This window comes from Triturus cristatus, chromosome 2_1, assembly GCF_964204655.1.
Source record: "Triturus cristatus chromosome 2_1, aTriCri1.1, whole genome shotgun sequence".
Classification (NCBI taxonomy): domain Eukaryota; kingdom Metazoa; phylum Chordata; class Amphibia; order Caudata; family Salamandridae; genus Triturus; species Triturus cristatus.
The window spans coordinates 411,668,855-411,686,758 of record NC_140581.1 but is presented as its reverse complement, the minus strand read 5'-3'; the positions used below and the strand labels follow the sequence as shown (position 1 = coordinate 411,686,758).

Sequence of the window (17,904 nt, the reverse complement as noted above, 5' to 3'; positions counted from 1 at the left end):
TGGCATTCTGGAGCACACTTGCCCTCTCGGTAACCGGCCGAATAGCGCTTGTCAAAATGGTAGTGCTGCCCCGTCTGCTGTACTACTTTGCCAACCTGCCGGTGTACATACCGGCATCTTTCTTCACGCCCTTTACGCGCTCCCTCCGCGACTTTATATGGGGAGCGGCGCGCCACAGGGTCGCGCTGTCCAAACTGTGTCTCCCCGTAGGCCAGGGCGGGCTCGGGATGCTATGTTTTGAACATTACTATCTGGCAGCGCAGCTGCAATGGGTGGCCCGGTGGCTGGCGGACAGATACCACGAGGACACTGCGACGGCGGAGAACCCTCCGCTGACGTTTGCTGAACTTCTTAGAATCTTTCATCCGACGGCGGGTGCGCTACGGCCCAAGCCGCTGCTGTTAGTGGTAGCGTGTAAATGCTACCGTAGAAGTCTCCGGCTTACCAGGGCCAGGCTCCCATACGCTCCGGCTATCCCTCTGGAGGGCTCCCCTTGCGGGCGAGGCACGCTTGGGGCTGCAGAATTGAGGGATTGGCATGCGGCTGATATCCACACCCTGGAGGACCTATACCATGAGGGGGGCCTTCTGCCGTTCGCGACCCTTGCGGAGGAGACGGGGCTGGCGCAGGGCCAGTTTCTCTGCCATCGGGCACTGATAGAGACGCTGGTAGGTCACTGGGGTGACTTGCGGGAAGAACCGGAGCAGCACTTAGTGATGCAATACCTTCATGTCCTGGGTCGAGGGGGACACCTGATCAAATGGTTCGCTGGGGCCTTGCGGGCGCATGCGGCGCCGAGCCTAGGGGCATTACGCGAGAAATGGGAGGGGGACCTTGCCCGCCCTATGGTAGATAAAGAATGGGAGAGGGTGCTGCAGGGGCCGAGGAGGGTACCTAGAAATATGAGATTCCGCCAAATACAGTTTTTCGTCCTGCACAGGGCCTACCTCACGCCGGCTGCCATTAACAGATATTTCCATCGCGTGGATGAATGCTGCCCCCGTTGTGCGGAGGTTGATGCCGACCTGCTTCACATGCTGTGGGGCTGCCCGGAACTGCAGGCATACTGGCAGGCGATACATGGGGTGCTCCGCAGGTGCACGGGGCGGGAGATCCCCTCTGAGTGGACCACTTACTTGTTGCACCTCTTTCATAGGCCGCCCCCGGCTAAGGTTGCCTCTCGTTTTATAGATCTGGGGATCATAGTGGCGAAGCGACTTATCACCAAGCGCTGGAAGGCGGACGCTGCGCCGCATGTGCGGGCATGGCGCGGCTCTTTTCTGGTCTGGGCAAAGGCGGAGGAGGCGGCACTTCGGCGGGAGGAGACACTGGGCCTGAGGGTGACGCCAATTGCATCCCAATGGGGGGAGACGCTGCAGGCCCTTCTACAACCGGAGGGGGTGGCCCTAGAGGGGGACAGTGGTGCGCTGCAGGAGCTACGCTAGATGATGGGGTGCTGTTTGCCCTGTCGAGGCGTCACGCCGCTGGGTATGACTGCCTTGACAACGATGACAGTGCAAGCCGCGGCTCGGATAATAGTGCATGAAACATTCCTGGCGGCGGGGGTCGGGGGTATGGAACCCGACGGGAGAGGGGTATGAGGGGAGGGGCCTCTGGACTAGAAATTGCGAGCTGCTGTTGGAGGTTGTTTTAGTTGCTACGCTGTAGAAGGGACAGCTACCCAGTTACAGAATGGGGAGTTTAGCACTGTTTGTATATCTGTTTGGGGATGCACGGGGAATAGCACGCATTTGGCGACAGAGACGGCGATCTGATGCTCTCCACAAGGACTGAGGTCGCAGCATCGCGCATTGTGATAGATTTACTCATGGCCTCACGGGTTGTAACTTTGGACAATGCTGCATGCCACTCATTTAGTGTAACGCTTCCAGATTGCATGCGATGTGTACTGAGACTTTACCATATGACTGGTGTAACCATGCTCTCTGCTAAACTGAGATGTACTGTGTGATTCTAACTGCAAACTCAATAAACAGATTTCTAAATAAAATGAGTATCTGGCAAGTCTGGGGCAGTTTCAGTACTGACTGGATCACTGCCATTTTGCCAATGGAAGGTCAATGAGACCTGTGTCTGTTGCCTATGGTAATCTCTGTGGACCTATAGGCAATCTACCAAGGCTCAAGGGACATAGGGCGGAAATCTGCATTAGCTCATTGCATAATTTTCATACTCCTCAATTATAATGGCTCACTCATCAACTATAGCATTCTCAAAAACTATAGCTCAAAAACTATACACTATGGAAGTGTAGACTAATGTGTTACGGAGCCCCTATTACCCTTTAATGAGGCCCTTATGGATACCCTTTTGGGCACTCGGTCAAAACCATGTTGAGGTGCATCTTGTAATCGGCAAGTTGCTCATTGCCATCATCCCGCACACGGCGGCCCTGCCTTTCTTTCCCAATATATGACGCCAGAGAGCCTGATAGTAAAGGTGTCCACAAGCAAAGTGAATTTCAATGCTTTCCCCTGTACTCCACCTGCTGAGAATTTAAAGGAATAGAGAAATTTGAGTAACACATTTTCCCCTCTATAAACCTTCCACTGTGGTCAGTGAATGCCAGCTAACTTCTAGGCCCTACTCTTAAGCTCTTTGCCATACAGTGGCACAAGTTTTACCGGCTGCTCCAGGTGACCATCAGACATCTCTTTCCGAAGCTATTCAGGACTGTTGCGTTGCTGCGTAGTTTTGTTATGCGTTCTGGCTTGAACACGATCAACTGTTTAGGTCGAGAAACATTTTAACATTCTGCCTGAATAAGGACTGGGATTTTTGCTGGGGATTTCCAAGCATTCTTACTACTGTTTGACTGCTCTCAGCTTCTTGGTGAGAAAGCGGGCTCGGACTTGGATCGGTTCACGGAGAGCAAAGCCATAGCATGCTCCTTGGGTCTTGCTGCTCCCACAAGACAATTCCAGCAACAGAATTTTTATTTTCTCCAGCAGCAGGCCTTCAACCCCTTTTGTGGCTGAGGCTGTGAGTCTCAGGACAGCAGGAACAACATGCAGCTCAGTCCTCTCCCACTCCAGCAACCACAGCCACACAACCACTCTACTGTGTCCTTGCTGGTGCACAGCCACCCAGTCCGAGGCTGGATTACATATTTCCTCTGAGGGTGGCAGACCATCATTTCAGACAAACGAGTTCCCCAAATTTCCCATTGGGGCTATGCGCCCCCATTTCTCTCTAGCCTTCTGCACCTTCCTCTACCATCAGGGTAGGTGATGGAGCATCCCTGCCCATCTTTCAACAAAAGGTGGAGGCCTTTTTGGCCAAGAGGCCATATAGAGGGTTCTAGCTTCTAAAGTAGGAACTGGTTGTCACTCCTGCTACTTACTTAGACCAGATACGTTTTTGACCTATTTTGGATCTTTGACTGCTCAACACCTTTGTGCCAAAGGAGAAATTCAAGGAACCCATGCTAGCCCAGGTCCTGTCTGCCCGGACGAATGCCACATCCCAGAGAGTGGGCGGTGGCATTTTCCTATTGGATGATTATATGCATATTCCTGTCCCACAAGCCAGGAGGTGGCACAGGTCATCTTCCAGCAATGAGAATAACCCTATCTAGATTTTTCCACTACATCTCAGAATGCGCAGTGCTCCCACTGCTATGTTTGTGCATTGGAGTTTTCAAAGGATCTCCCTGACACGCTTCCGTTTAGAGTGGAGCTCGATGCTCCTGTATGCCTCCCCTCCACAGCCACTCCTGCCTGGAGTTCTGAAGAATACCAGGAATGACTAGGCTTAAGTCATCCCAATAGCACTTGATTAGGTCAGGTGAATGTGGTACTCAGAACCCCTGGGAATGAGCTTCTTTCCTCAGATCAAACTGCCACAACAGGAGAATCTTGGGCAGAGTACTGCACTTGGGCCTGCAGAATTTTATCCATGCTAGGAGATTGAGTGGCGGCAGTCCCTCAACACAATCTGAGTATGCCAGTTGTTGGGACCAGTTTCTGGATTGATGCGGCATTTGGCAAACTGACCCATGCCTAGAAAATGTGTTTGACGTATTGTTGTTTTGTCCCCGGCCCAGCAAGGACTCACTTTGGGCACTGTAAATTACTACTTATTGGCTCTTTCAGATAAGCTGGTGTTAAGCACACAAGCTTCCTTTCTGCCGAAAGCGGTTGCTCCATTTCCTGTGGAGCAGACTAGCACCTTCTGGCATACTTTGCTCCACCTCATACCTTTAAAGAGGAAGAGAGACTCCATAATTTTAACTCTAACAGGGCACTGAGTTTTTTTAATGCACCAAAGAGAATCTGATGGGTGATCAGCTCTTTGTAGGGTGTCCTGGGGCAAAGAAGGGTAAGGCAGTGCTAAAACGGACCATCTCAATTATATTGTTCTCTGCATAAAGAGCTGCAACGCACTGGTGAAGAAGCAGCCTCCAGAGGGCTTACGTGTGCATTCCACTGCATTAGCACATGGAACACCTGTGCTGGACATTTTTCAAACAGCAACATGGACATTTTTTCATACGTTCACAAAGCACTACCTGCCTCAGCAGTCATTTCCGTTGAGAGCGTCATTTCACCCGCTCGATCCTGCAGGACTTTTTAATTTGTGCCAGTTCACACACAACCCACCTTGGGAGATACTTCTCTTATATCTGTTGATAAAATGAGGAATTTAAGGTTAAAAGTATCCATCAGAAGAACAAGTTACTTACCTTCGGTAATTATCTTACTGGTGAATGCTTGGTCTAACTACAGATTCCTCACTGGCACTTCTGCCTCCCCATTCTATTAACTGGACTATTTTTCCTTCTAAAAAAGATTCAAATCAAGAGATCTGCTCAGTGGTTGTGCACATCTGCCAATGGAATCCACGTCTGGGGGCGCATATAGCCTAGAAAGCAGGTGATGTCCGCTTGCATGGGTGCCACTTATATGTGGCTCTGCTTGTCACTCCCGGAGCAGAACAGCGTTGGCTCAGAGTCACACAACGCCACCTAGCGTCTTGCAGGCGTGCTGCTTGAAAATATTCAGATCCAGTCTGACACCCAGGGAATATTCACAAGTTCGAGAATCTGCAGTTAGATAGAGAATCAACCAGAAACATCATTACCAAAGGTATTTAACTTGTTTAATTGAATTAAATAGCTGAAAAAAGATCCCTCTGTAGCCACACCTGATTTAGATCAAATCTGATGAAGCTAGAGATCCTAAAGGCAAGAAAAACAATAAATGGTTCATCTGGTTCTGCCTTCACACATCTGACCCTTAAGAAAACTCCTATCCCTTCCCTTCTCCCTTTGCTTCTCCTTCGTTTTGACCTTCACACCCTGTTCATCGACGGGACCTCTGCTCTGTGTGTATAGATGTTAGTTTCTGCCCAAGGTGATGCGTTTTCCTCCAAGCTTGGAATCGCTGTTGGATTGATATTAAGTGCTGAGGTCCACTACCTTGACCCACTATTACATTGAAGACACTACATAGACCTATCACTAAATATATTAGATAGGTATAAAGTGTAAATAACTACAAAATGTGGTCTGCATTGTCGGTTATAAAAACACAGACATTGACCCCATCTCCCTTTACCCTAAGCCTACCACCTTACCTGTAGCCTAAACCAACCCCTCCTCATTGGCTTAACCCTTCATCATACCCTAAACCTAAGCATAAGACTAACACCTGTCCTAAATCTCAGCCTTGCTGCAATCTTAAGCCTGAACCATCCCATAATCCTTTATTTCAACCTAGGACAAATTATAGACCTTACCATACACTAAAACATGATCCTTGTCCTACCGATGTTTCTGTATCTTACCCTAAGTCATCACTACCCATAGCCCTAGAATTACATCCTAATGCTTATCTTCATTGATGTAGCGTAATTCTCAGTAGTACAGTTGTTGCGGTACTTATGATGTAGTTTAGGTAAATGTAGTGAATTCGAATTAGTAGGGATGCATTGCTGAGTTATGCAAGGCCCTCTTCTGCTTTCAAGGGATATGCTTATATGATAAAAATACTACAAACAAACCTTGAAAAAAAGTAAAAGAAATTATTGTTAGCAGTCTACAATTTTTCCATGTAAAACACCTACATTTTTGTTTTAAACTACTTAATTCTTTTCAGTGCATGGTCTGATACCGGTCATAGACAACAGCATTTTGTGTTAAATTTCAGGTATCTTCAAGTGGCAGGAATTGAATTTGGATTCTATCCAAAGGCAGAGCCTGGGTGCCGGATTGTTGAAGGATCTGTAAAGGTTCAAGGAGAGAACATTGATAAAAATAAGTCTTATTTGATTGCCATTAAAGAATATCTAGCACAAGTAAGTATTGGTTTACTTCTCTTTTTTCTCTTTATTATCTTTATTTCGACTGTAAAAATGTCATAAAAGAGGTCAGTACAGTATAAAACAGATCATTACACAATGTAGTAAAAATTTCCAAGGTAAAAATACAGCTTCAAATAGAGATATTAATCATATAAAACATCTTCATTGCCTGTACAAGATATCAACAGAGGATCTCAGTCATCATTAGAAAACTCATGTATAGTGGATAAGATCTCATTTTAGCACGAAACTTCTTCTGATATTCCACATTGCAGCTAAGAATTTACTTACAGCAAAAACAGTTAATGGGGATAGATCAGATTTTAATATTCGATAGGCATACAAATGCTGCCTAAACCCCCATTTTCTGCAAATGGGAATGATCCACTTTTTCCTAGGCTTCATATAAGAAGGGCAGAAAAACATGACATGAATATCATTCTCCAACTCCGCTGGACAGGCAGGACAATTTTTAATGGTTGGTGGGTACCATCTGCTGGTAAGGGCTCTAATTGGTAAGGAGTTATGTCTCCATTGGAGGAATAATTTTCTAAGACTAATGGGGTTAATATCATCCAGGACAGTCTCCATCTTATAATGGTCTTTCAATATTAAAAATGTACTCGACATTGACCCCATTTTGTCACTCAATAAACAAGCAGACAAGTTAGAATCATAGTACATACTGACCAGGTCTTTGCTGGATATATTTCTGCAGGCCACTTCCGGATTTGTCCACAGAGCGGAGCAACCCAATCTCTCAAACTCATCTTTTATATATTGCAACCATGGAAGTTTCCGTATATTTGGATATTTTAGTAATTCCATAAATTCTTGCCTATAAATGTGGAGTTCAGGGGTTGCCCAAAGGCGCCTCCAATAGGTTAAGGGCTTTAGGCCTAGTTCCTCCTTTATTGATCTTATTCCCAAGTCAAGCCTGAGAGGAAGAAGGGGAGAACGAATAGGTAGGGAAAGTAAATTCCTAAGAAACTTGTTTTCCGTGGCAATAACTGCAGGGGCACAATTGTGTCCCCACAATTCACCGCCATAGATTACTGCCCCACGTGCCTGCATTTTGTAAATCTCGAGTGGGGGTCCAATAGGTTTTGTCTGAGATTTATACCATAATTTAATAATCCCCCCCGCCTTTTGAGTTAGCTTTATTTGGGATTTGATCTGGTGTTGAACCCAAGCCAGATTTTCATTTAGGGTCAATCCCAAATACTCAAACGTCTGAACTCTTTCCAGGCTGACACCATCTATAACCGGATTTGGGCGAGATGTCTTTGCAGGGTTAAAAATCATGAACTTTGTTTTGGCCGTATTTATTTCCAGCCCCCGCTCATAACAAAAAGAGACAAAACCATCCAAAACTCGCTGGATACCCATTGGAGTCTTAGCAAGTAACAAGGTATCGTCAGCGAACATAATCGCTGATATCCCTATACCACCAAGCTTTTGTGCGTCTCTATTGGGGACCGCATTCAAATGGGAGATGACTCCATTTACATAGAGGCAGAACAGGGTTGGCGCCAGGACACAACCCTGTCTAACCCCCCCATCAACGGGGAAGCTAGATGACAAGTTACCTTCTTTCCCTCACCTGACCCTTGCAAAATTATGAGTGTGTAGTCGTATTATAATATCCAGAAGGGGGGGTGGCATTCCTAAATCCCGTAGAACAATCCAAAGCTTCCTGCGTGGGACCAAATCAAAGGCCGCACGCAGATCTACAAAGACCGTATATTAGGAGCCGCCCTCAACCTTCGCCGTCTTCCAAAAGAGCATACTCAATCTAAAAATCTGATCAATAGTCGATACACTCTTTCTAAAACCCGCCTGATAGTGGCTCAGAATCTCAAATTCATCCATCCAATCCAAGAGGCGGTCTAGGATCAGCCTTGCAAAAAGTTTTTGGGCTACGTCTATTAGGCTGATAGGCCTATAGTTGACTGGGAGCAGGGGCGACCCGTTCTTAATAATATGGACTACCTCTGCTCCCAGCCAAGTAAAAGGGACCGGCATACCCCCAGAAATGGCATTAAATATTGTTTAAAGATAGGGGGCCCACACTCTTGGTTCATGTTTATAAAGGTCTCCGGGAACCCTATCCAACCCTGGAGCTTTACCCGCAGGAAGCATGGATATAGCAGCCCGAACCTCACCCAGGGTAAAACTAATCACCACTGTACCAGCAGCGTCACTTGTCAACAAATCCCCCGGTGGGGCCTCCATACAGCTTACTTCTCACAATTGTGTGCCCAACTCCATGGCTTATAACAAGTTAAATATGATGTTGCAGATCATTTGTAAATCGGTGTCCATTTTAACATCATTTTGTTCTTGTTGGTTTGATCTTTTTTTAAATGTGTTCACTATTCATCACAGCCCATCTAACACATCCACTGACCAGCCTATACACCCTCTCTTTGCTTTAGAGACCATAAATGCTGTACTTTGTATTCACTACCTATATTTTGGCAAGAAAAGTTTGCATCTCCTTTGAAATTAACTGCACCAGACAATCCTACCTCTGCATTTGATTGCTCCCATTTACCTCACCTCAATCCTATTTGGACCTATGGTCTGTAAGCACATTGGCCTACTTCTAAGCTTGAGGGGAATACATGAAACGGTTCTAAAAGATCTATTCCTACACATTCTCACACCTCTTCCGAAAACTCCACCTCAACCATGCTTTGCAATCTTTAATTCAAGCCTTTGTCACTCTGCTGCCACACTACACATCCTTTCTCTTGATAGCTCTTACTTATTCTGCGTCACCAATATTTTTCCTGTATGTTCTCTTTGTTAAATGTCATTCTCAAATGACCTTGGTTCATGACGTTCAACAACCTTTCTCTAATCTCCGTAAATAGAAGTAGCATCTCAGATTCATTAGAAAGCTTTGCTTCTTCTTTTCTATATGGTTGCAAAGTTACATAAAGCTTTCCTTCCCTAAACCAACCCTTCCATATCAATTATTTTCCACATTTCTACTTAAAGTATCCTCTGACACCTAAATTATGTAGAGAACTTGAAATTTGTTATTATGTTCCACCACAATAGATCAATTGTTTTCTGTTTTCACAGTGCCATTTGAAAAGCAGTCGACACTCCTACTTGTTAAACCTCAAATGTAAACTATAATATTCTGATGGATACTTCTAACTGCAGATTCCTCCCCTTAAGAATATCCCCAGATGCCAGACTGAATCAGCAAGATTTAAATATCAATGTTCCCGCATGCCAATAGGTGGTGCCATGTGGCTCTGTGTTCACTTTGTTCCACCCTGCAAGTGGCGATGGAGCCACATACAAGTGCCACCCTTGCACATTGACGTCAGTTCCTTTCTTTATGTGCTTTTGTATGTGGATCCAGAACTTACACCCTACTTTTTCCTTGTCAGTTGATTAATTTTTTCCAAAATTCTGCTTTTTTTCCTGTGTGTAAGGGAACTATGTCCCCTCCTAAAACCAGTACCTGTCCTGAAGCTCCAAAGATGCTACTTTGCGACTGAAAATGGACCAGGAGCATTTTTGCGTGCTCCCCTTCGACCTCACCTGTGCCCCTCAGGTATTCACAAAAGTCATGTCGGTGTTCACATCATACCTTTAAATGTTGGTGATTCCAGGTTTTCCCTACCTTGATGGCTGGCTTTTGAATGCTGGCTCCCCACAGTCAGTCATAGACCACCTCCAGATGATGGCAAACCTTCTGACATCTTTTGGGTTCACTATCTATGAGCTGAAGTCACACCTGACTTGTTTGCAGTCATTTTTCTTCACCTGAACCATTCTGTATATGGTACGGTTGCATGCTTTTCTACAGGAGGGGAGACTTCTGGACATTTGGGCTATGATTCTTATGTGTAAGCATTTGACCTGGTTCTGTCTGAGAGTGGCTCTGAGGCTTCTGAGCGTATTGGCATCCTGTGTCCTGCTTCTTGACTATGCCCGGTGGCATATATGGACCCTACATTGGTCCCTGAAGTCACAGTGAGTCCAGTAAAGGGTAACCTGTCAGATTCTGGCCAGGCTTCAAAGGAGACTGCAAAAGACCTGCAGTGGTGGCTTCTTGGCCGCAGTTAGACCAGCTACAGACCCCTTTGACTGCCCCACCCAGAGCGGACAGTGATGACTGAAGCATCATTGATGAAATCAGGATGTCATCTGGGAGATGTAGAGACTGTGGTCTCCGGCGGAGATCCGTCTCTTCATTAATTTTGTTGGAGTTACAGGCCATTGGTCTGGCACTGAAAGCCTCCTTACCGTCCATGAAGGAGCTGTCAATAATATTGGTGACCTCAAGCACCTGAACTAAAGTGGGAATTTTTCATGCTATTATCTTGGTGTAAAATATTGTTACTAACTGATCCCTAACTGCTTTTGTGGTGACATTTTCAAACTCTCATCTTGCCTCCAAAAACTCTCAAATAAAACACATACATGGGTGCTTTTTTGAAACACAAATATTTGATGCAGTACTACCAAGTTTCGTGTCTTCCTGAAAAGATTTGATTTTCAAGTCTTGATACTATCTCCTGGAGCTCATGAAGTTAGTATCCGTGAGGTTTATATATTGGCAAATAGTTTAATATCTCCGGACCTTCCATACCTAGTTAAGTCTAGTAAGCGCCTCCTTCTACCTACCTTGAATGTAAATCCATCAGTGTCACCCAGATAGAAATGATATGCCATGAACCTTTCGGTCCACCTTATTAGTGTTCACCTGGGTATTGTGGAACTTGTAGTAGTGGATTCACTGCTTGAATATTGTCCTAGTTCAAGCAGTAAGGTAATGGAAGAAATTCTTGAATTAATCTCAACTGCTGGGAGTATCTAATGGAGCTGTATAAGATACCAGATAACAATGTAAGAAGAATGTAAGAAGTGACAATGTTGTTGATCAGTGAGAATGTTCAAATCTTCTCCAGATTCCGGAAACGGGCATCATGGCAGAAAGTGTTGGAAATATGAATTCATTACGACAGGTGGCCCAGGTGGGTTACCATCTATACTCTATAAGGAAAACTCATTATGTTGAGCTAATGTTCTAAGCCCTCTTTTTAAATTGGTGATAGGAAATCGTATAATACCAGATTCTTGGTGATGTGCTATAATTAAATCCATCTATAAGAAGGGAGCCTATGATGACCCTGAAAAGTATCTGCTGATATCCTGCTCTATGTGGTATCCAGGATTTATGTCCAAACACTACTGATTGCTCTAAAAGCCTGGGCCTTCAGCAGTGGACGCATCCCGAAAGAGTAAGGGGGTTTCAGGCCAAGCTATTCCACAAATGATCTGTGGGGTGGTGTGGAGAGCAGTTGGTTCAGGAGGGAAACTATGTTGCTGTTTTGTGGATTTCATGACCTCTTTCGATAGACTTAATTGTGGGCTCCTATTGGATAAGCTGGCATGTTGGGGTATTGACTAAGATCTTTTGGAAATGATATATCAACTGCATGAGAATAATTGGGTACTGTTTGATTTGCATGGTTAGCCCCCTTGTTCTTTAGCCTTTTCAGCGCAGATCTTCCTGAGATGCTAGGCAGTTCAAATTACTTCTCCCCAAAAATAGGCGGGGTCAATACCCATTGTCTGATGTATGTAGACAACTTGGTCCTGATGCACTGCACCCAAATTGGGTTGAAGAGAAAGCTAGAAACCTTACAAACTTAGTGCAGAAAGAACTTCCTCACAGTAAACACGGAGAAAACAAAAACTGTAATTTTTTTCAAAGGGAAAGGTGGAGTTTGCTTTATTTTTGGATAATGCCCCGCTGAAGCAGGTTGAAGATTATAAATAGTTTGGGATTACTTTTGCTTGGAACTAGAGGTGGAACAGCTATATGAAGAGGGTAAACACTGAACTTCTAAGTGCGGTAAATGCACTAAGAAGGTTTGATTTGTGGTGAAGTGGTCTATCAGTAGAACCTTTAAAGAAGCCAAAGGTACTGAAATTTATACTGTAGGCTTTTTATGGAGCAGAGTTGTTGACTTTGTATTGCCGTGCTTGTTGGGAGTCAAGAGGCTCTCCTGTGTCTCTCAGAAACAATGATTATACAGGCTTTTAGGCTGGAGTTATATCTATCCTCCTGAGCTTTGTCCTCAAAATAAAGCCATGCTAGTTTCTACAATAGCCTATAGGCATTATCTAGCCTTCAAAATCTCAGTAGACCATTCTTTGGAGGTCCTAAGAGCAGAAACCTAATTCCCATATTTGTCCTAGGTTCCAGAAAGGCGGTTGAGATGTACTGGTCTTCAGCTTCCAGTAGGTATTGACCATATCAGGATAAATTGCTGGATTTAAAAATAGAGACTTGTGTGGTAATGGCTACTGTTTCTGCACTTTACAAATGAACTATTCTGTTGTCCATTTGTTAGATTGTACCGTCTTTCTAAGTGAAAGGAAAAAGAAAGTATGCCCTCTTTTGTAAGGTCTGCAGTTAGATCACATAGCAAAGCACTCTGCAGTTGATTTGGAATGACCCAGTTTGGTTTTGTGGTTTTAATTGCTTGATACATTTAACTCCTACAAAAATAGAAATTTTAAAGTCGTGTGTATATTGATGTGGATTATATGTAGGGCTCCCAATTAAATGGTATTTATATTTTTGGCATTTCCGTCAGTATCTATCCATATTTTTTTTGTGGTATTTATTTTAGGTTTTGTGAAAAATAAAGGTGTAATGTGTATATTTCTGCATTTATTTAACCAGTTAATGTGCACATGGGCATGAACGTCTAACAGGTTTCAATGATATATACACACTCAGATGGTAAAATATGCAATTGTAAGAAAATATGTTAATTTTAGTATCAAAGTTGTGCAAATCCACTGCTGTTTAAGTCTCTTTACTAAAATCCCTATTTTTTTTAATCCCCTTGCCTGTCAGTCCGCACAGCTATTTTCTTGGCAGTAATGATTGACAGCATACAGAATCATTTTTATCCGCATTTAAAAATAAATACAGACTGTAAAATAAATGTTATTTATCTGTAAAAATCAATAAAAATGGAAAACAGGGAGCCTTAATTATATGTTAATGATGATCTGTGATATCAGAGCATAAATATGATTCTTAAGAGGTTTCTTATTCTTTTATTCTGAATTACTAATATCTTGTGTGTGAGGATGTTTAATTATTCTGTTGGGCCGTCTTGCAGTGACATATTTATCTACTTTTAAAGCAATGAAATTGTAATGTAGAAAGGTTATGTTGTGTTTGCGTGTGTGTTTGTGTGTATGTATATATATATATATATATATATATATTTCCAACAATGTGCCCATGCGCACAGGAGCGCACTCGACATCACTCCACCATCTGGCTTTCACACTGCAGCCCGCCTCTCAGCACCAAAATTCATTAATTATGCCAACGCGTTTCAGAGTAGCAAGACTCCTTCTTCCTGGGCTCAAAAGGAACGTTCAAAAACTCGCTGTTTTGCATGTCCAGTATTTATTCATTTCCGGAATTCACCAATGATTAGTACTGCCCCCAGTGGGCGTTTGCATAGTGCACAAATTAACAAGATGCACGATGGGACACAGAGTCCTACAGCGAGAGCCATTATCCTTTGGTAAGTTTAAATGTCCCAATGGTTCATTAAATACTCATTACAACCATAGTAGGCAATGGCGCAGATAGGCAGACTCGATATGCAAGAGTGATGTGCTGTTCCTTTTCCGAAAATTCGGACGGCAGCCTCAGTCAGCTGGCTACCTGTTTGTTCACCAGCCGACGATGGTGCTGCTCCCCACGGCTGGACCGCCGTGCAAATTATTTCCAACAATGTGCCCATGCGCACAGGAGCGCACTCGACATCACTCCACCATCTGGCTTTCACACTGCAGCCCGCCTCTCTGCACCAAAATTCATTAATTATGCCAACGCGTTTCAGAGTAGCAAGACTGCTTCTTCCTGGGCTCAAAAGGAACATTCAAAAACTCGCTGTTTTGCATGTCCGGTATTTATTCATTTCCGGAATTCACCAATGATTAGTACTGCCCCCAGTGGGCGTTTGCATAGTGCACAAATTAACAAGATGCACGATGGGACACAGAGTCCTACAGCGAGAGCCATTATCCTTTGGTAAGTTTAAATGTCCCAATTGTTCATTAAATACTCATTACAACCTTAGTAGGCAATGGCGCAGATAGGCAGTCTCGATATGCAAGAGTGATGTGCTGTTCCTTTTCCGATAATTCGGACGGCAGCCTCAGTCAGCTGGCTAACTGTTTGTTCACCAGCCGACGATGGTGCTGCTCCCCACGGCTGGACCGCCGTGCAAATTATTTCCAACAATGTGCCCATGCGCACAGGAGCACACTCAACATCACTCCACCATCTGGCTATCACACTGCAGCCTGCCTCTCTGCACCAAAATTCATTAATTATGCCAACGCGTTTCAGAGTAGCAAGACTCCTTCTTCCTGGGCTCAAAAGGAACATTCAAAAACTCGCTGTTTTCCATGTCCGGTATTTATTCATTTCCGGAATTCACCAATGATTAGTACTGCCCCCAGTGGGCGTTTGCATAGTGCACAAATTAACAAGATGCACGATGGGACACAGAGTCCTACAGCGAGAGCCATTATCCTTTGGTAAGTTTAAATGTCCCAATTGTTAATTAAATACTCATTACAACCTTAGTAGGCAATGGCGCAGATAGGCAGACTCGATATGCAAGAGTGATGTGCTGTTCCTTTTCCGATAATTCGGACGGCAGCCTCAGTCAGCTGGCTACCTGTTTGTTCACCAGCCGACGATGGCGCTGCTCCCCACGGCTGGAGCGCCGTGCAAATTATTTCCAACAATGTGCCCATGCGCACAGGAGCGCACTCGACATCACTCCACCATCTGGCTTTCACACTGCAGCCCGCCTCTCTGCACCAAAATTCATTAATTATGCCAACGCGTTTCAGAGTAGCAAGACTCCTTCTTCCTACTAAGGTTGTAATGAGTATTTAATGAACAATTGGGACATTTAAACTTACCAAAGGATAATGGCTCTCGCTGTAGGACTCTGTGTCCCATCGTGCATCTTGTTAATTTGTGAACTATGCAAACGCCCTCTGGGGGCAGTACTAATCATTGGTCAACTCCGGAAATGAATAAATACCGGACATGCAAAACAGCGAGTTTTTGAATGTTCCTTTTGAGCCCAGGAAGAAGGAGTCTTGCTACTCTGAAACGCGTTGGCATAATTAATGAATTTTGGTGCAGAGAGGCGGGCTGCAGTGTGAAAGCCAGATGGTGGAGTGATGTCGAGTGCGCTCCTGTGCGCATGGGCACATTGTTGGAAATATATATATATATATATATAATTTGTTTGAAACATAATATGTATACTTCTATAAGATATATGCCTTCCAAATAAATATATATTGACTGACTTACTTACTGGCAATATTTTTTTGCCCACTGTGCCATTCTGCATAGAGACCTGCCTTCTGCAAATCGGTCTTTGTCTTTGTCCTGCTTTAATAGGAACTGTCCAGCCTGAACTGCCAGGCCAGGTCCCCTCCACATGGGAACAGAAACAATCATAGATCAGTTTTGCACGGCTTAGTTCTCGTCAGTGATGTACAGTTTCACTCTTGCGGCACAGTGAGCATGTCTGGGCCTACCTGACACATTTGGGGAGTCTACTACAAAAACAACAAAGTGATGGAAGGAATGCTTGAAATAATCTCAGCCACTGGCGTCTCTCAGGGCTGTATTCCAGACTGTTGTGTTTTTTGACACTGTCATTCTATACATTCCATGCTTACTGTGCCACTGAAATCAAGCTGCTCCCAACTAAAGAGGCCCAACAAGACCAAAACCAGTCTTAGGTTGCTTGTGTTTTTGTTCAGGGAGGGCCTGACTTGGTAGGTCAGGCTATATTGTTCCCATTGGAGCAGGACCAAGGCGCATTTTCATATGGCCAGGTCTAATCTCAGGGGCATGGTGCGGAACAAACGATGGACTGGGATACGGCCCAAGTAATTACCAGTAGCTGAGCTAAGAACAAGCATTTCAATCAGCATTTTTGTATTCTTTAATGATTTGATTTGATTTTTAGATTTATAAAGTGCAATGTTTGCCCGAGGGCGTCATGGCGCTTGAATTGGCTAGATGTAAATGAAGAGCAATGACGCCTTAACTAGCAGGACTCCTCGATCCGTTCGCGAAAAGCCATGTTTTTAAAGATTTTCTGAAGGCAATAAGAGAGGTGCTGTTTTTAATCACTAGTGGTAGAAGATTCCAGGTTTTTGCAGTTCCTATTAGAAAACTTCTACCTCCCCAACGTGCCTGTCTGTACCCGGGTAATTGAAGCAGTTTTGACTGTGAGGATCTAAGAGTTCTAGGTGGAACATAGCATTTCTAATGTGATTTCAGATATAAGGGACCTCTGCCCTGGTGTGCTTTAAATGCAATACATTGCGATTTGAAAATTATTCTTTTTTTCACTGGTAACCAGTGTGCGCGCCTAGTCGATGTGACACAGATTCATATTTCGGAATGTCCAAAATCAGTCTGGCTGCCGCATTCTGTAAGCGTTGCAATTTTTGTAGATATTGGGCCTGGATCCCCACATAGAGGGCGTTGCAATAATCCAATCTGGACAACGCTAAGGTAGTTACTAGAGTTTTTAGAGCATAGGCGGGTATAAAGGAGCGAATTTTCCTTATCATTTTCAGAATACATCAGAAGGTGGCAGAGAGGTTATTGATATGGCTGTCAAAGGTCAGTTTATTGTCGAAGATCACACCTAGATTTCTGGCCATTTCGGCGACCAGATTAAGGGGTTGGAGCCCAACAGCAGGACTTCCGTTTTCTCCCCATTCAACTTTAGACAATTGGTCTGCATCCAGATGTTAACATGAGACATACAATTGTTAAAGAGATCAGCAGTCTCGTCCTCGTTGTTAGTTATGGACACGACCACCTGGGTGTCGTCAGCATAGGAGATCACGGAAAAACCATACTGCCTGAATATTGTGGCCAGAGGAGGCACATAAATGTTAAACAGCGTGGGGCTCAGGGACGAGCCCTGAGGCACCCCGCACGGTAGATTGAAGACTTTGGAGCTGGAGCCGCCCAGTTCTACTGAGAAGGATCTATCAGCAAGATATGAGGTTAGAAGAGCAGTAGCGGAATCCTGCATGCCCAGCTCCACCAATATGTCAATTAGTATTGTATGACCGTGTCGAAGGCCGCCGATAGGTCTAACAATATCAAGACGGCCTTCCCTCCTTCATCTAGCGGTCTTCTAAGCTCCTCAGTTGCTGTAATTAGAGCGGTCTCTGTTCCTTGGCCCTCTCTGAAGCCATATTGGGAGTGGTCTAAAAGATTGTTCGAGGAAATATAAGAGGTAAGCTGGGTATTAAGCAATTTCTCCAGTACCTTCGATGTAAAAGGTATTCTGGAGATTGGCCGATAGTTACTAGGATCCTCTTGATCCAGATGGGGTTTCTTCAACAGAGGTAGTACGGTAGCCACCTTTCAGGCCTCAGGGAACTGTCCTGAAAGTATTACTTCAGAGAACAGTAAGCCCAGTTGTTCACTAAGTATTTTTGGAAATA

The 17,904-nt window shown here is 44.4% G+C and overlaps 1 protein-coding gene across 1 annotated transcript in view; it reads left to right on the top strand.

The window, feature by feature from the left end:
* The window catches only part of LOC146865382 (snake venom 5'-nucleotidase-like), a 950,113-nt gene that overhangs the window by 530,360 nt on the left and 401,849 nt on the right, over positions 1–17,904 (top strand). The window contains exon 6 of the mRNA XM_085640733.1: positions 6,171–6,318. Coding sequence (XP_085496859.1) covers positions 6,171–6,318 — 148 coding nt within the window. The remainder of the gene's footprint in view (positions 1–6,170; positions 6,319–17,904) is intronic.